This window comes from Urtica dioica, chromosome 10, assembly GCF_054948205.1.
Source record: "Urtica dioica subsp. dioica isolate 48M chromosome 10, U.dioica_male_clone48M_v1_H2, whole genome shotgun sequence".
Taxonomy (NCBI): domain Eukaryota; kingdom Viridiplantae; phylum Streptophyta; class Magnoliopsida; order Rosales; family Urticaceae; genus Urtica; species Urtica dioica.
The window spans coordinates 14962271-14982855 of NC_142765.1; the positions used below are offsets into that span (position 1 = coordinate 14962271).

Genomic DNA, 20585 nt, shown 5'->3' on the forward strand with positions numbered 1-20585 from the left:
GGTTCTTTTGGGTCTTGGACAAATATGCGATCATGCTCGGCTCCTTTGCTGCGTAGTCGCCCTTCACCTGGTTCAAAATTAGTTGTGAGTCGCAATGGATACGCATGTTCCGAATTTCTAGCTTGTTCGCCAATTCCAAGTCAACGATCAGAGCTTTGTACTCCACCTCGTTGTTGGAGGCCTTGAACTCGAATCGCAAAGTGTACCTCAATTTTTCCCTATCGGGGTTTGTGAGTATGATGCCGGCGCCAGCCCCCCGGGCGTTTGATGCGCCGTCCACGTGCAAGTCCTAGACCGGCCCTATCGGGTCATTGGTCCTTTTCTTTGATGACCTGTCGCGGTCGATCTCCTTGTCTTCCTTGTCTTCATCCGTTGAGGGCGTGCTAGTAATTCCGCCACAAAGTCGGTGAGGGCCTGACATTTGATAGCGGTTCTCGGTTGAAATTCGACCTCGTACTCTCCCAGCTTTTGAGACCATATGGCTATTCGTGACGAGGTCCTTTTTTGCAGAGCCTTTTCGATGGGATGCCCCGTGCGTACCACGATTGGATGTGCTTGAAAGTAAGGGCGCAATTTTCTCGCGCTCATGACGAGGGCGAGGGATAATCTTTCGATTTTCGGGTATCGAGTCTCTCGTCAAGGAGCGCCTTGCTAATGTAGTAAACCGGCCATTGGACCTTGTCTTCTTCGCGTCTCAGGACCGCGCTCACGGCCCTGTCGAAAACCACGAGATAGACGCACAAGCTCTCCAGCAACCACATGTTTAGGAATGGCAACAGGTACGGGTTTTAGCGGGTACACCAATACCGGTACCCGTACCCGCCTATTAAAATACCCGTTAACCCGTACCCGTTAACCCGGTTTTCCCAACGGGGCGGGTAACGGGTATACCCGCCGGGTGACGGGTGCCAAAATTGAGCACCCGCTAACCCGTTTAAAAAAAATAAAAAAAATAATTTTTAATAAGAATCAAAACAAAAACCTACTCATTATAATGTAATCTAATGTTTTCTTAAAAAATCATATCTAGTTTTTTTTCCATAAAAATAATTAACGGGCGGGTTAGCGGGTTAACGGGGCGGGTTTAACATTTTCGCTACCCGACACGTACCCGCTAAAATACTAACGGGTAATACTGGTTAGCCCGTTAACTCATTTTGAACGGGTATTACCCGACCCGTTAAGACCGGGTAACGGACGGGCTAACGGGTTTCGGGTAAAAATGCCATCCCTACACATGTTGTCAATGGTGCCTACAAGAAGAGTAGTAGTCTTTACTTATGTACATTTGATGTAATAAAGTCTCACGAAGACTCTCGCTTGTAACTTCTGAATAATTAATAAAAGTTGAAACATTCATTCATTCTTCTTTGTCTGTTTGAAGCTTTATGATAAACTATAGTCTTTAGTCCTTAAACAAACCTAACAACAAATGAAAAGTCAAATATAGATTTTCATGAACAAACTCTTCATGGTTTGCTTAAAACATTATATTCACAATCTAAGGATCAAATGGCTATTGATCTCGGTATGATTGTTAGGAGAATCTATGATGTCTGGTTATTGGACATTGAGAGTTGGAAACTCTATAGTTCTTCCTAGGTATCTTCTGAAGGTACTAAATTGACCAGTGCACTTTTAGAGACAGAATAAGAACAAACCATTTAACTTCTTATGTCTCGAAGTCACTATGTATGAATTGCATCATGCTTACCTCAATCCTGAAATGAGACATGTCATTTCATAGCTTACGTATTCTCATTTGAGAAAGTCAGAGTTCTAGATTTACTATGTGATATAGACAAGACCTATTGGTGAGGTACTAAGTTGTGAAGATGTCATGAGTAACTTTGTGAAGATCTCATAGATATGGAATTCATGTACAAGATTGGTGAAATGCAATGTATATCACCTCATGCTTTGTTCCTTGGAATGTGAATAAATGAACTGGCCAGTGTCCAAATTGAGTCATGACTCTTTTGGATGAATCAATGTGACTTGTTATCTCCTCGTCAATACATTATTTCTAACTTATTCAAAAGCGACAAAGGACTTGAGGAAATAACAACTAGAGGGGTAAAATGGTAATTTTGTAAATCCCATCTAGTTGATGATATTCATGAAGGGTAAACATAGATAATATTCAATGGATCCACTCATTATAATTAAGTAGAATTCTTGAGTAGAAAATATATTCATTTGAAACGAGAGATTTTAGTGTCAACTCTTTAGTGGAGTCAGTTGACATTAAGCTAGAACTTGGAAAAGGTTTGTGAACTTTTGAGTCCAAGTATGCTAGCTTAAGCTTTGTTCATTTGGATCCATGAGGTTACTACCACAAGTCTGTAGAGTAGGATTAGTTAAACATGAAAGCTAAGTCTAAACAAGTTCAAATATTGAACTAGACAAGTTTTACGAAAATTGTCTAAAGGGTAATTTTGTCATTTTGACATGGGATGGTATGAATGTCAATAAATAAATTTTTTGACATTGTCATATGATGACAATGATATTAAGTCACACAGCCAACATTCTTGGATTGGGCCTTGAGGATTAATTTCATTTCATGAAATTTTATGTGAAAATCTTTAATGGGCTTTTTTATGTTGTCATGAAGAAACATCTAGAAGCATGTTCTAGAAGCCCTTAATTTCGTGCACCATCATAGAAGAAAGAGAGATTATTTTGTGCATTGATGTATGAAGATACTTGCCAAAAGAAAAATGAAACAAATTTCCTCTAGAAGGAAATCAACGGGGGCGGCCAAAGAGGAAGAAAACAAATGAGGAAACAAATCCAAGGACTTGGTGCATCATGTTGCACGTCCAAGGGAAGGAAGGGGTTTGCTCATGAATATGTGATATTCAATAGAAAGGAGGAAACGACCTTTTGAAGGTAACCCTCCTCCTATAAATACTCCACCTCATTCACAACTCACAATACACAAGTTTTAGAGATTAAGAGCTTCTCTCTCTAACCCATGGCCACTCACCCTATCTCTCTTTATCTCTTCTTGTCTCTTTTGTTTTGGCACCTAGGTCCTTATTAGACCTAGCATTTTGTTTTAGCTATTTGGCTCAAAGACTTGTTCTTGAGTCATAGTGTTTAAAAGTGCCCACACACTAAATCCTAACCACACTCAAAGACTCTAGTGGTAGAAACTTTTGTGGTTGCTCACAGGTTCAAGAAAACTAGTGCGAGAGACGAGCTGTGTGGGGAGACGAACGTTTCAACCTTCCAAAGGCTTCTCAACGTCCAAGCTCCATTCAAGATTGGTACCGAGTAAAAACTAAATGTAGTTTTAAAATTTTAAATTATATGTTCATGCACTTTGTCTAGGTTGTAAAAACGTTTTACGTGTTTTAAAGAAATTTTTTATATTCCGCCGCTTGCTAGAAGCGATAAATCTTTTCTTAATCCTAGATATATTCCAACAAATGGTATCAGAGCTATGGTCAAAGTATAAGTATGTGCATATAATTTGAAATATGAATTTGAAAATCGTTTTCTTGAATTTACTCGAGTTATGGTTTTACTAGAATTGTTATTTTAGATTTTTTTTTTAATTTATTGCTCGTGTCTTTAAATTAAAAAGCATACCATTCAAAATCACGTTTTGATAAGTTTGAGAAATTTCAGGTAATTTTGTGACAAGTAATATTACCTTGCTTTCTTTGCTTATTTACTCGCTCGTTTTATTTTTGTTGTTATTATCTCTTGCGCTATACTATTACCATGTTAATAATACACATCCAAAAGACTAAACTTGTTGGTGATTAAAGCACCTTCAATAACCAATTAAATGCGGAAAAGAATAATTAGACTAACAAGAGCTAATTATTAACATGATTATTAAACAAGATCTATATTACTTAATTAATTAATCATAAAAAACTTCATCAAGCAACCATATCACATAAAAGACGAGTTTAAGAAAACCTACAGTTTTAGGGGCTCACGAACCGAAAGCTTTCACAATCCGTCTTCGTCTTGAACGTACAAGCCTCCACACGATCAGATCTGGAACTCCTCCTTCTAGGACTATATACGTAATGACACCAAAGTCTTCCGAAACGTAATCTTCGAGGAAGATAAGACAAAAAAGTGGGCTTCGTTATATCTCACTAGATCTGGACACGGGGTGTTTCCGATCTTTCTCTCTTATTTCTAAGAATGGAATTGAAGCAATTCCATGGGGAAGTAGATGAGGAAGAATCGACTAGCTCAAGGAGAGAGAGAGAGGCCACGAAATTCCTTGGCTAATTCGGTTAAATTTTACTTTACTTCAGCCCTATATTTATAGCAGTTTAAAAGGTATCTTTATAGAATATTCCAGAATATTCTAAAAGATATTTTTTTTCATTTTATTGTGCTCACACTAGCTGATTAAATCTCAGCCCTTTGGATCTCAACTAGTGAATCCTATTTTTTCTCTCATCCGTCAGATCAGCATCTAGGATTTTATTTTATACAGCAATATAAAATATTTGTTGTTGAGAAAATCTAGGAAATTATATTCTCCTAAATAACCTCCTAATATTTAACCTTAATATTAGGAGAGAATATAGGAAAATATATTTCCTATTTATTCTCCTATATTTTAGGAACAGAAAAATAGAAAAAATACTAGTTACCACACTAGTGCAAAAAAAACGTCCAACACTAGGGGGTAGGTAATTTTTTTAGTTTTTCAAGGTCCAATAGATTTAAGCCCATTAAACACTTATTTACTTGTCCAACCATAAATAATAAGTTTATTTACTTGATCTAGCAATAAACAAACAGCTTTACTATAAATATTTATTTAATTCCCAAAATACCCTTTTTGGAATTAATGTTGTCAATCACTATTACAACAAGTGAGATTATAATAATGATACATACTATTATATTAATGTGAAACCCCGAAACTTAGACATTAAGAAGCTCTATGAAATATCAATTTTTTTTTTACTAGTTGCTTATGTGTTACGTTCGTAGTTGTTAATGAAGTGATTCAAATAATTATATAAATACATAAATAAATGTATAAAACTTATATAATACTAGTTGCTTATGTGTTACGTTCGTAGTTGTTATGGATACCTAGCGTCTGTGGTGGACAAGACGAAGGAGGTCGAAACAAAACCACAAGATGTGCTAGTGGTGAGGGAATATGTTGACGTTTTTCCTGAAGATCTACCTGGTTTAGCGCCCGAACGCGAGATTTCTTTTGCAATCGAGTTGCTACCTGGAACAGGTCCAATTTCCAAAGCACCCTATCGTATGGCCCCTGCCGAGCTCAAAGAATTACAATCTCAACTTCAAGAATTGTTAGATAAGGGATTTATTCGCCCTAGTCATTCGCCTTGGGGAGCACCCGTTCTATTTGTCAAAAAAAAAGGATGGGTCTTTTCGCATGTGTATTGACTACCGAGAGCTAAATAAAGTGACGGTCAAGAACAAGTATCCTCTTCCAAGGATTGATGACTTGTTTGACCAACTCAAGGGGGCGAAGGTATTCTCGAAGATAGACTTGCGATCCGGCTATCATCAATTACGGGTCAAGGATGACGATATCCCGAAGACAGCTTTTCGCACCCGCTATGGTCATTACGAATTCACTGTCATGCCTTTTGGACTCACTAACGCTCCAGCAGCATTCATGGACATGATGAATAGGATCTTTAGCGACGTCTTGGATAAGTTTGTTATCGTCTTCATCGATGACATACTGATTTACTCTAAGAGCGCCGAAGACCACGAGGGACACTTACGAGTTGCACTCCAGACGCTGAGACAACATCAACTGTATGCCAAATTCTCGAAGTGTGAATTTTGGTTGGATAAAGTGCATTTTCTCGGACACGTGGTTTCTAAAGACGGAATCTCCGTCGATCCTGCCAAGATAGAATCCGTGAATGATTGGAAGCCACCTCGAAGTGTGACAGAGATAAGGAGTTTTCTCGGTCTAGCAGGTTACTATAGAAGATTTGTGGAAGGATTTTCTACATTAGCTGCTCCACTCACCGCCCTCACAAAGAAAGATAAGAAGTATGAGTGGACCGAGAAGTGTGAACAGAGTTTTCGCGAGTTGAAGAGAAGACTCACCACCGCTCCAATCCTTATAGTCCCTGAAAGTGGAGAACCTTTGTCTATCTACAGCGATGCATCAAGGACAGGTCTCGGTGCTGTGTTAATGCAAAACGGCAAAGTCGTGGCTTATGCGTCACGACAACTCAAAAACCACGAGAGGAATTATCCTACTCATGATTTGGAGTTAGCCGCAGTGGTGTTTGCCCTCAAGATTTGGAGACACTACTTGTATGGTGTTCGGTGTGAGATATTTACCGATCATAAGAGTTTAAAGTACATTTTCACTCAGAAAGAGTTGAACATGAGACAAAGAAGGTGGCTAGAATTGGTTAAGGATTACGATTGTGGTATCCATTACCATCCCGGAAAGGCGAACGTGGTAGCTGATGCGTTAAGTAGGAAAGATGAGGCTCGGCTATCGATGATGCATGCATTATCTCCTCAACTTGTTGACGAAATCAACAACATGGAAGTTGAAATTGTCACCTGGGGATTAGCCAACATGACCTTAAAATCAGATTTGTTCGAGAGAATCAAAGAAGCGCAAAGACGTGATCCTGATATATCGAGGCTTAAGGACAATGCACTAGAAGGTCAAGAGTCAAGATTTTCTCTTGCAGAGAATGATGTACTCTTTTTCGATGGAAGGATCTGTGTACCTAACAAAAATGAGTTACGAAGACAGATTCTGACCGAAGCACATGAGACTCCATATTCAGTCCACCCAGGTTCCACGAAGATGTATCAAGGCCTCCGAGAACACTTCTGGTGGAACGGAATGAAGGGCGATGTTGCAAAGTTCGTCAGTAAATGTCTTACATGCCAAAAAGTGAAGGCCGAACATAAACGACCAGCTGGAGAATTACAACCAATCGAGGTTCCTGAATGGAAGTGGGAACAAATCACAATGGATTTTGTGGTTGGTTTACCTAAGACAATTGAGGGTTATGATGCTATATGGGTAGTGGTGGACCGTTTGACCAAATCTGCTAGATTCATACCGATGAAAGTCACGTACTCCGTAGAGAAGTTGGCTGAACTGTACGTTAATAACGTAGTGAGATTGCATGGCGTTCCTTTGTCCATCATCTCAGATCGTGACGGTCGTTTCACTTCTAACTTCTGGAGGTGTGTGCAAAAGTCTATGGGATCACAACTGAAGTTCAGTACTGCCTTTCACCCCCAAACGGATGGCCAATCCGAAAGGACTATTCAGACCTTAGAGGATATGCTACGAGCATGTGTCATGGATTTTGGTGGGAGTTGGAATAAGAGGCTACCACTTATTGAATTTTCATACAACAATAGCTACCAAGCTTCAATCGGCGTCGCCCCATATGAAGCTCTTTATGGTAGAAAGTGTCGATCCCCGATTCACTGGTTTGAATCCGGAGAAAATAGCCTCGAGAAGACAGATTTTATTCGAGACACCACTGAAGCTATCAAGAAGATACGAGATCGAATGGGAACTGCCCAAAGCCGACAGAAGAGCTACGCTGACAAGAGGAGGCGACCACTGGAATTCCAAGTAGGAGACTTCGTATTCTTGAAGGTAGCACCTCTCAAGGGCGTGATGAGATTCGGAAAGAAGGGAAAATTGAGCCCGAGGTACATTGGTCCTTTCGAGATCACAGACAGAGTCGGAAAAGTAGCCTACCGTCTAGCTCTGAATCCCGAGTTGGCATCGGTGCACAATGTGTTTCACGTCTCAATGCTCAAAAAGTACCTGCCCGATCCAAATCATGAGTTAATACAAGAGTCTATCGAAGTACACAAAGACTTGACGTATGAAGAAAGGCCAGTACAAATTCTTGATCGTGAAGAAAAGATCCTAAGGAACAAGGTGATTCCATTAGTCAAGGTACTTTGGCGGAATCATAAAATCGAAGAAGCCACTTGGGAGCGCGAGGATGATATGAGATCGCGATATCCGGACTTATTCCTAGAAGCTTAGTGTTGTCAAGTAAGAATCGTTATGCTCTATCTCAGTCGTTATATTAATTTTCGGGACGAAAATTCTAATAAGTAGGGGAGATTGTGAAACCCCGAAACTTAGACATTAAGAAGCTCTATGAAATATCAATTTTTTTTTTACTAGTTGCTTATGTGTTACGTTCGTAGTTGTTAATGAAGTGATTAAAATAATTATATAAATACATAAATAAATGTATAAAACTTATATAATACAAATATGCATATACGCATATTTTGGGCGCACATGTACTTATAAGCAGATTAATTATTTATATACTAAGTCAAATGGTGTATACATATTTATATATATTATACATATATGATAGTTAATGTTGGCAGTGAAAGAAATATATAATTGTATTAATACGATATTGGACATAAGGATTTGTAATATATATGCGCTTTTATTGCACGAATATCAATACATTTTATGGCACTTTTATATGAAGACTATCGTGGGTTTTTATGATGGTGCTAGGAATAATACTGTCCATATATATTTTTATGAATTCAAAAGGTGTAAGTGGTCTGTATAAGTATTTTTTTATTTTATTTTTCTAGTATGATTATATAAAAGGAAAAGGAGGAGTAAATCACTCCTAGTCTTTTGGTTGATCAGCAAAGGAATAAAAGCAAATCGTCAGACGTTAAAGTGGATATTTAATGTAATTAAAATGTATTCACTCGTTACAGAATTTGATCCATAAGCTAAAACCTTTTTTTTTCTTTTTTTCATTTCCAGCCTTTTCCCCTTACGCTCTTTTCCTATCCTGCTCTCTCCCTGATCCTTTTCTTCAAAAAAAAAAAAAAAAAAAAAAAAACTCTAGCTCAGGATATTTTGTTTTGAAGGCGTTAAGTTTATTCTTTTTCTATCAAAGTCTCTCCCACTCTCAAGGTATATTCGAAATTCAGTTATTCTTAGTTCACTACGTTGATATGTTTATATTTATCAGTAATTATATAGGTATATATATATATATATATATATATATTTCTTTTTCTTCTTCTGAAAAGTGGAAATTTAAATAAGTTTTGTTATTTTTCCAGCTTCTGAACAATAAGGAATAGACTTGTTTCAGTCATCTAAGAATTTCTTTTTAATCTAAATTTTTTTTTATACACAACTACATCAGACGTTCTTGATACGTGTTTAAAATTTCATAATTTTTTAGATTAACCATTTTTATCCTAAAAATTATTTACTATCAAAGCGCAGACATTTTATTTCTAATTCAAACAGCGTAGTTTTGTATTTAATTAAAATATCTACGAAACATATTTTTATGTGAAATTTTTATACAAAATATTTTGGTACGTCGTTAATACATGATAATTTTTATATGAATTTTGAATGTGTATTTATGTATGAAAGAAATATTTTCAGACCGGTATACAGATTATTTCAGTTTTCTTTAATATCTTTTTATCATTTTATACTTTGATTTTGTTTTCGTCAACTTAAACTCCGATTTTGGTCTTATCACTGAAGACTAATATGTTCAAATTTATATTTTCTAGTCTCTGGAATTTTTCCAGAATTTTTTCTCTGAAATTATTTTTTTCCCGGAAACCGAGAACGAAGGGTATTTTCGTCTTTTGACGTCCCTGTTCCTTCTCTGATATTTTTTTTTTCAGAAACTTTGTTATGCCTAGAAGTGTCTTTTAAGAACCTAATTCCTATCCGTTCGAATAGGTCCCGAGCCGAATAGCTTTTCCAATCGTTCGAGAGTCTAAGAACTTTTCCCCGACTCAATAAGGTGAGAATAATCTCACTACAATACGGATTAGTTTAAAATTAATTTACGATGAGTGTGTGATCTGAATTGGTTTATATGTGTTATATGATTGATTGTGTGATATCTCTTATGTGCATGTATATGTTATTGAGTGAATTGTGATTATTATGTTATGACTCGTTATGATGAGTTTATGTATGAGTTTAGTACAATTTTGGCATAACATGTTCTATTTATTAGCATGTTTCATTTATGTTTATATCATATGTCATCTTTGTATGTAACGCAAATAATCAAGTGATAAGATAAGTAAGAGAGTCGTACCGCCTCGAGCTACGGAGGTATTAAGAGAATTCTCTCGAGCCGACCTACGGGCTCATAAAGGGAGTTTTCTCATATGATATGTTATTAGATGGTGCGAACTATGGGAGGTCGCAGCCCCGTAGTTCGTTTCCAAAGTGTACACTGAAATTGGTACGACTACTCTAGGGGCACCCCGAATAAAATATGATAAGACTTATGATACGAAAGACCATGACACTATTAGGATTTAAAACACTAATAACCGGATCATGCATCGCATTACTCATCTCTTTTCGTGAGTTATAGTTATTCTCGCTGAGCGTTAGCTCATATTATGTGTATTCGTCCGTATTGTAGGTAAGCAACAAATGAACAAGTGAGAAGGTGGATCAGCGGCGTTCGATGGCTAAGGGGTTGGGTTGTGGTTCCGCTCACTATTTAAAAGACTTCCGCTACGAAATTTTCTAAACACTCGGTTTGAGATTTTTATGCTTAAGATACTTTCCAAGTTTAATTATTTTTGCAAAACTGAAGTTGAATTTTTATGGTTTTATTTTCGTTGAATATTCCAACCATCTACTTTAGTTTGGAATTCCGAATTAAGTGTTTCTCATATTTTCAAATAATGTTTTTGTAAGATTTCAAATGTTGGTTATATTCAAAGTTGTTTTTATTTTAAAATCTAAACTTTATAAATTTATGAAACGATGTTTAAAAAAAAAAAATTATCCACTATTTTTTTTAAAGTAAGAGAATTAAGATAAGTATGACGGTCTGAAAAGTCGGGTCGTCACAATTAACGTTCTTCTCCGCATTTATCAAAGTCAAATCGGGGACGATGGACCTAGTAGTAGAAGCTTAACAATCTCGATAAAAGACAAAATATTCATTTTTCTTTTCTAATCGAATTGTCTAGACCCAACTTTGATACTAGAATTATATTTACTCATCGTAACTAGTGTCCACTGATTTAGTCAGTATGTGATCATGACCCTCTAGGTTCTGACCGTATCGAGATAGGTCAATTTGTTATGTTATAGCTTTCTCCTTACATATAAGCCCTAAACATCGTTGCTTCCCCAGCGAAAGATTCAACCGAACGTAAGCCAACTTCGGAAGTGTGCACAATCAATCGGCTCTGGAATCTACCCTTAGGTGAGAGAACATTAACCTTCTTTCAGGAAGGCTGGATTCCGTATCTGTAAAAAACTTCCCTTCTACGATCATGTCCCAAGTTCCCAAAACATCCATTTATTCAACCTTCATTGGCCTTTAACGTGATGAATCAAAGAACCCGGTAACACGACCCAGAAGTCCATGATCACTTCAGTATATTAGATCAAGCGTCACTGTGACCATCATTTATGACCCTGGCTAGTGTGCCGTAACGGTCCTTAAACGACACATTTACAGGCAAGGTCTATTTGGGTCGTACACTTACCACAAGTGCAGAATGCTCCCATTAAGTGATCAACCTTCACTTGTGTTCTGCATATATGACTTTGGATAAGGCTTTCCAGGCACATATCAGTCATCGACCAAGTTTTAGTTCACCGCCCGATCTCGGATGCGCATCTTGCGATTGAGTTTGATACGGAGACTATATATGGATGATAGTTGCTATTGATTCTGAATGTTATCAGACATCAACCCACTAATCATATGATGCTAATACAGTAACTTCTTATCTTATTTAGTAATCATCATCTTCTAGTGGGCTATATTCCTAACAATCTCCTACTTTGACCAGAGAAGATACGTTACCATGAGCCAATTGATTCGTAGCCATCGTAAAGATAGTTTCAGAAGTTTTGACCCAGGATTGAGATTCCCATGGATCACTACCAGAAATTTGGCCTCTAACTACTGCCGAACGGTGTAGTCATTTTAAATCCACTACAGTTTACTGACTGTCATCTATTGCACTGGAGTCTTATCTCTTTGATTATAACTCCAGTGTTTGGCTGTAGTGTATCTGTTTTATAAGACTGTAGTTAAAATATATAACTACATTGTTTAGATGTAGTCTTACTAGTGGCATCTATAAATACTACATCGTTATGCTGTAGTTATATAGAACTCAATTATATAAGATAAAAAAACTACAGTTTTAACAAGTAGTCTTAATTGAGTCAATTAGACAGACTACGACGTTTTTGTGGCATCTATTGCACTGAAGTCTTATCTCTTTGCCTATGACTCCAGTGTTTTCTGTTGAAGACTACATTTTTATAATGTAGTTGTTCAAATTTTGAGTCAATAAACACTACAGCTTTAAAGAGTAGTTATAATTAATTGAGTTGGACAGACTATGGCGTTTTTGTGGCATCTATTGCACTGGAGTCTTATCTATTTGTCTATGACTTCAGTCTTTTTTGTTGAAGACTACATCTTTTAGGTGTAGTTGAAAAATTGAGGTGGTTCATGTTTTTATCTTAGACTACTGCGTATTGTTGTAGTCTAGGAAGATAGATATTTATATTTAGCTTTAAGACTACATTTATAAATTGTAGTTTTCAGTTTACGCACTTAAGACTCTAGTTTACGTTTGTAGTCTCTTGTGTGATTTAGCTTAGACTACTTTCTTTTAATTGGAGTTGAACTTAACGTCATCATTTAACTACATTTGAATTCTGTAGTAAAATATCTGTGAATGCAATATTTTGTATAAAAATATATATTGAATTAAAATGGTTCAATCTTCTAATTTGTATAATTTGTACCTATATTTGTACCAAAACACAAACATGCATAAAAACACATCCACATAAGTACCAGATTTACATCCAACCATATATCCTGAATAATCCTACAAGAGTACCAAATTCATACCAATCATACCAAGTACCAAATTCATCAACATATCCATACTAGTACAGGCATTGTAATGCTACAAAACCACAATACCTAAATCCAAAGACGTCCCTGCTTCATGCATACTAAGTGCCAAATATCACACAATTCTACAGCAAATCCATCCAAGTGATATCATGATTCTACATAAAATACAAAATAGTTTGATAGTGTCCAGAACACTACCTAATACAAAGTTTGAAGGTAGGCAGCCCATTCTTGGCGCATCACATCGAGCTCGTCTTGAGTATAGCTACGTTTTCCATCGAACTATATTAACGATGAAAAACATGAAAATTACTTAACCACATCAAGTAAACAAACAAGCTTATAACTATATTAAGGCTGTATTTTTCCAAAAAAAAAAAGATTAAGGCTAAGCAAATTACTTTAGCTTCAGTCGAGATTAGGTGATGGCCAATGATATCCACCTAATCACATAATATCCACACTCTGTTCCGCCCGGTTGTCGAGGACACTAGACAAACAGAAAAAAGTAAGTTAACAACCAATGATTGAGTCAGCTACAAAATTCAGATTCAATCCACACAGTAGCTCAACCCAATTTCAGATTCAATCCCAAGAACAAAATCAGACTAGCTACAAAATTTAAACATACCTTAACAAATTCCCATGTAGCTTGTTTCTTCATAGTTTTGTTGGCTTTCGAGTTGAATAATTTCATAGCACTACGTACAGAAATACACATGTCATGATATATATGTAATGTATAACTATGTAAGATCCATAAATATGAAGAAGTCGATCAATGTGTGAACTCACGTATTAATAACAGCTTTGATATCATTTCCAGGTTTACGAGCAAGAGAATCAAAGTAATAAACTCGGTCATTATGCGGGCCGAGTGCAAGCAACGTCCAATGATTTCTGAATCCACGTAAACAATGTATTAACCGTCTAAGCACCGTCCAACGAAAAATGAAATCATATAAATACTCAAAACATATAACAATATACTCATGTAAATATACTTACACAGGATTGAAAGGAGCTAAGAATAGTTGACCAACACCACAACCCTCCATTCTGTTGGCAATAAGGTCAGATTTTTGTCCACTGGTCCCCATATTCAAAGACACTGGATCTATGAACGCATACATAGATCCAATTTTCATGCTCATGATCTTCTGATACAAGTCGCTAATTCACATAAAGCAAAGATTCATTATGATGTGGCTAAAATATACATATATTTGAAATAGATCAATGAGTATTGAAAAGATTACCTCATGTACAAAAGAATGCAGCTCGACGTGATCCACTCCATGCTACAAAATGCCATAATATCATCACGAAGAATATATAGAACTCGATCTTTGCCAAAAATATTCTCGTCCAAGGGAAAAGATATTGAGTTGTCATTCCCCATGACTTTAGCAACATTAGTCTTGAGATATTCTAGACTCCATATCTGTTTGGTTTTTTTCCTGGGAGACCTACGAACGGGTGTTACCACCTGAAAAGAAACACGTATTGGATATTCTAGACTCCATAATTTAAAAAAAAATGAGCAACACGTAAGAATTAGTTGAGTGATTACCTTGGATTTCTCAATTGTAACCATATTCTTAGGCCACAGAACTTGATTACCAACTACTTCTTTGACAGTCAATTCATGTTTACCAATTCGCATTGGAGATATAGCCTTCTCATCAACGCACATATCTACATGGACACGTACAACTTCATCCCCCAATTTGATTCCCCAAACTGTTCCTTTGGTCGCAGTTTCAGAACAAATTTTACGATAAGCAACAACATTAGAAATGCTGTCCACAGCTAGTTTACATGGTTGTTCCTTCAAAAAAACAGAATTTAGTTTAGTAAATTTTAACAATTAACTAATTAAGAACCAAAACATGGGTCATTTTTACCTTTCCGTTGGCGAAATCTCTACGCCCGATCAATTCGATATCATCGCATTTTTCCTGGTAGAGTTTTTGTACGTCACTGCAATTTTCCTTGTCATCGGAGAAGTGTAGATTTGGTTTTTTGGCTGTGCAACTACCCTTATCTGATTGAAGAAGAGAGCTTTTGAAGTTGTTATCGCCAGCCTTTAACTTCATGTTTTCCTCTTGAAGTTCCTTGATTTGTAATAGTAAAATTCGCCTTTCATCGGCGTCTTGTTGATGTGCCTCTGTCAGTTTCTTTTGCTCCTCTAAGACGAGTTGCAGGACAGCGCTTGTTTTTGTCTGCCTTGGAGTGTTGAAGTACCTTGAAGGAGTAACGCCATGCCCAATACACCTTACTAAACCACCATGGTCTTTATTTCCCAACGCTAATGTGAGAGCGTCTTCCTTCGGGTTTAAATAAATAGCCCCATCCGTAATCTTTTTGGTACAATCATCCTACAAGTATACAAACATATAGGTAAGTTAAGTTTGACTACCCAGATAGACAAAAAAATAGTTCAATTATTTATTCTAACCAGATTGTCTATAAATGAGCTAATCTCCTCTGCAGCACTGCCTTTTGCATAAGCGATCTTCCAAAGCTCACTTCGAGATGGTTTACCAGTGCCACCCATTTCCTTAGACTATAATAGAGCAGGAAATGAAACAATCCACATACTAAAACAACTTCACAATATCAATATAAAAAACAGTCTGATGCACATATATCAACTTCAATACTCACCAAGTCAGCTGCTACGTTTGCGAATCCGCGCCTAGAAAGGTGGTGCCGATACTTGATCTTCTTTGACTTGTTAGACTGTTCTGTACTCAAAGTTCTAAAGTCATCGGAGAGACGTTTTGCAACAAAAATCTTCCAAGATTTCTGCGTAATAAAAGGATACGCCGGTGGCGGTTTTGCAAACATATGTGGCTTGTCAACATAGTTGTTGATGTAATTGGTTGCCAGCTTGTACTTGAACTGTCTCCACTTTGTACACGCAGATGCTAATATAGCTTTCTTACCCTTGAAAGGCACGTCATACGATGTCTGCATAAATAAAAAAGCACGGGTATTACATATGGAATACGACACCATAGTTTTTAAATGGAATCAGAACATGGCTTTACCTTGATTTGATCCCACACTTTCTCCTTGAGCTCAGTTGATACCGAACGCCAATTTTCGATCTCAATGGGTACAGTTGATCGCACAACAACACCTACATAGCTTTGCATTTCTGAGTTTGTGTCACCGATGCTTTGTCCAAGGTCATTGTAAGTTATTGGCTTCACCACACCATTTGCTCTAGCTATAACAACCTTGGTAAGAAGAGTAGGTCCCCTTGATGTCTTTTTTTTTTTGCTTTTGGTTCCACTGTTGTACAGTCATTTGGCACTGATGTTTGTTTTTCCTTTTCCTGAACTACAGGTCCAGATTTTTTCTTCTTTTTTGGTTGCGGTGCCACTGCTGTGTCGTCATTCTTTTCCTCCTCTAAACGTCTCAGTGCCTCTGATTTGCCAGTGTTTTTTTCCTCAACTATACATGCCCTTCTTGTCCTTTTTTTTGCTGGAGATGTCTGTGATTTGTCTTCATCTTTTGCATCAACCACAGATACACTACACCTACACACAATAAGGTTATGAATCAGAATTATACACGTACAGACACAAACAATATACATCAGTATTAATTATGAAACAGTCCCACACACACACACACATAAACATGTTAATTAAGTTTTCTCACTTCTTCCTCGCACTAGTCATTATCGATCCAAGTACCCTCTTCATCTATTTGCAAACATGTTTCGTCATCTGTCGAATCTGAAGACTCTGCATCAGAGAATAGTTCGGTGGCAGGAGCTTCATAATCAACATCATCCTCTGGTATTGGACTAGCAAAGTCATTTTTCAAATTCGGTACCACAATTGACCACGACGTATCCATTCCGTCTTCTACATAGAAAACTTGTTTGACTTGGTCTGCCAAAATGAATGGATCTGACTTGTGACCAGTCTTTGAAAGATCAACCACTGTGAATCCATCATCTACCTTAACACCCCTTGAACTGTTAGCCCATTTACATTTGAAGACCACCACTTTGGATACGACATAGTCTAACTCCCATATTTGTTTAATAGTCCCAAAGAATGTCATGTCTGAAACAATTGGTTTCTTGTCCTTTGAGCTACACACTTGCATTGTCTCAGCCATTACTGCGACCCCGCTATTTTGAACAGAACTTGTGTCATCACGGTCCTTTGTGAAAAAACGAAATCCGTTGATGATATATCCACTGTAGGAAAGAACGTGTGCTTTCGGTCCATGTGACATCCACCTTAATGTCTGTGATACCGAAACTCTAGACTCTTCCAAATCAAGAGCAACCTATAGAAATTTAAAAAAAAATAACACACTTATTGATTTTGTGTTACTAGTTCTTGTATAATGAACATATACTTTGTCACGGAGCCAATTGGTAAATGATCGATTGTGCTCATCTTGAAGCCATTTCTGGTCCTTCACTTTACTTGGATTACATTCAAGCAAGTACTCCATATGCTTCCTAAGTAGCATATCAACAAGTCACCATTTGTCTTAAAACATATATCATATGAAGTAAAAAAAATTATTTACTTACTTGATATACGGACTGATTTCAGTAGTGTTCTCCACCACAAAAAGATGTGCTGGCTCCAATTCTATCTGTTTAGGTGTATGCACTCTTCCAGAAGAGATTGGTTTGCCAACATCTACACCTGATTCATTTCTCGTGGACGGAACACCAACAGATTCTACAGAAGTCAAGTACTCCGAGCAATATTCCATACCTTCTTCAACTATGTAACATTCTGCAATACAACCTTCTGGTCGGCTGCGATTGCGCAGGTAACCTTTCATAACTTTCATGTTCCATTCATGTGGATACATCCAAGTTAGACGAACCGGTCCACAAAATTGAGCTTCTCGTACTAGATGTATCATTAGATGAACCGTTATGTCAAAAAAAGATGGTGGAAAATACTTTTCCAAGAGGCACATAGTTGTTGTAAATTCTTCTTGAAGGCTTGCCAGTTTGGAAGCATCGACAACTTTGCTGCATATCGCATTGAAGAAGCGAGAGACTCTTGTTATTGTGGTTCAGACCTTCTTATCCAGCAATCCTCGTAATGCGACTGGAAGAATCTGTTGCATAAGCGTATGATAATCGTGTGATTTCAATCCAAACAGTTTTAACTCCTCCATCGATACACAGTTTCTAAGGTTGGAACCGTAGCCATCGGGCACTTTGAGCGCTGACAACAGATTGCAGAACCTTTTCTTCTCTTCCTTCGTCAATGTGTAGGTTGATTGAGGCAAATATGTTTTCTTGTCAGCAACCTTTGGATGAAGCTTGGTCCGGATGCCCATATCCTGAAGATCTAAGTGACTTTTAAGACCATCCTTTGACTTGTGCGAGACATCAAGCAATGTTCCTATAATACTTTCACACACATTCTTCTCGACATGCATTACGTCCAAAATATGACGCACATGAAGAAACTCCCAATATTCAAGATCAAAGAAGATTGACCTTTTTTTCCAAGGGAGTATCGGATCTGCCTTTTCTTCACCCTTCTTCTTCTTCGAACATTTCCCGTATACATATCCAATACGAGTCACCTTCTGTAAGACTTCTGTTCCGGACAATCATGTAGGAGCATCACCGTGTTCTTGGGACCCATTAAATGCCTTCTTTGCTTTTCTGAAAGGATGATGCCGGTTCAAAATCTTGCGATGACCTAAGTATACGACCTTCCTGCTATGACGAAGATACAAGCCATGTGTGTCTTTACCACATACAGGACAACCATTGTAGCCTTTTACGACACAACCGCTCATATTTCCATACGCTGGCAAATTGTTTATTGTCCATAGCAGAATGGCTCTAAGAGTGAATGTCTCTTTTAAATGAGCATCAAAAACTTCGATACCTGTGCTCCATAACAGTTTCAGGTCGTCCACGAGGGGTTTCAAGTAGACGTCGATGTCATTTCCCGGTTGCTTGGGACCCGATATCAGTAACGTTAACATGATATACTTCCTCTTCATGCACAGCCACGGAGGAAGATTATATGTTATCAACGTAACAGGCCACGTACTATGCTGACTACTGAAAGAATGATACAGTTTAATCCCATCAGCCGCTACAGCCAATCGAAGATTCCTTGATTCATCTGAAAAAGCAGGCCACTTCTTATCTATCGATTTCCACGAAGCTGCATCGGCTGGATGTCTCAAATACCCGTCGACTTCTCTATCGTTGGCATGCCAAGTCAGATTCTTCGCTATTTCCGGTGTACCGTACATTCTTTTAAATCTGGGTATTGGGGGAAAATACCACAAGACTTTTGCTGGAACACCTACTGTAGGTTTCATGGACCCTTTTGGAATTTTCCACCGAGATGCATAACAAACAGGACAAACATCGAAATCAACCTTGTCCTTCCTATACAGAATACAGTCATTAGGACAAGCATGGATTTTTTCATATTCCATACCTAAGGTACACAACGTCTTCTTGGCCTCGTAGATAGACTTTGGCAATTGACTTCCTTTCGGAAACATGTCACCCAACAGCATCAACAGCTCGTCAAAACTTGTATCGCTCCACCCGTGTTTGACTTTCAGATTGTACAATCTTACTAAAGCTGATAACTTAGTAAATTTCAAACAACCGTCGTAGAGTGGCCTTTTCGCATCTTCTACGTATTCAACAAACATGTCATAATCTTTTTCCAGAAGATTATTAGCGGCCTTAACCATTTCAACGGTATTAAAAGCATCATCGCAGTCACCAAAAGTATGTGTTTTTGGTTGGTGGATGAGCTTTTTGTCTGTACTACATACCATGTTTTCACCATGCCATGTCCAAATAACGTATGTTTGGTCCATACCATTACAGAAAAGATTTTCTCTGATGATTTCAAAAGAATGCGATCCCATATTTCCACACCTTTTACATGGACATCGTAAGGACTCCAAATTGGGTAAGTTAATTTTACAAAACTGTAAGAAAGATTCAACACCATCTTCAAATTCTTTTGAGCGTCTATCGGAATTTAACCATGACTTGTCAATTCTGTGAAAATGTGTTATTTAAATCAATTTATTAAATGACCTAATAGTCTAATATTTCTACAACCAGATCAACAAGAACTTACTTTGTACTTTGTAAATGTGTAAATGACATATGAAGCATAAAAGTACTTACTTTGTACTAGGATCACCAACGTGTGCTTCTCGGGAACTATCCCCATGACCAGAAGATCTCGAAGTCTTTTTAACGGCTTCTAATATCCGTTTTGTCACTTCTGAGACCTTTGGATGAGCATGACCAACCTCTAAAACATAATAAACCAAACACACAGAGTTCAATTAGCAACCACAAGCACACACACAGAGTTCAATTAGCAATCACAAGCACACACATAGAGTTCAGTTTACTTACTCACGCGAACCATTGTTGACTGAGTTTAATCTCTGTACATAAGAAAACATACACAAAACTGAATAAACTAGATAATTTGCATTCTTAATCTACAAATAGGTAAGAACAGGCAATGAGACCCCAAATAACCCCAAATCGAGCAACAAAGCAATGAGACCTCAAATAAACCACAAATTTCTAAGACATTAACCCTAAATTTCTCAAATCCGTTACTAAATAACCCCAAATCGAGCAAC

General features: G+C 37.4%; 1 protein-coding gene across 1 annotated transcript; it reads right to left on the minus strand.

The window, feature by feature from the left end:
- Nucleotides 1-18548: 18548 nt before the first annotated feature.
- On the minus strand, nt 18549-20362 carry LOC149383488 (uncharacterized). Its single transcript, XM_089627814.1, has 3 exons — nt 20350-20362; nt 20113-20242; nt 18549-19815 (listed from the first exon to the last, which is right to left on the minus strand). The coding sequence occupies exons 1-3, from the start codon at nt 20360-20362 to the stop codon at nt 18549-18551; spliced, it is 1410 nt and encodes a 469-aa protein (XP_089483940.1).
- Between the last annotated feature and the right edge of the window lie 223 nt (nt 20363-20585).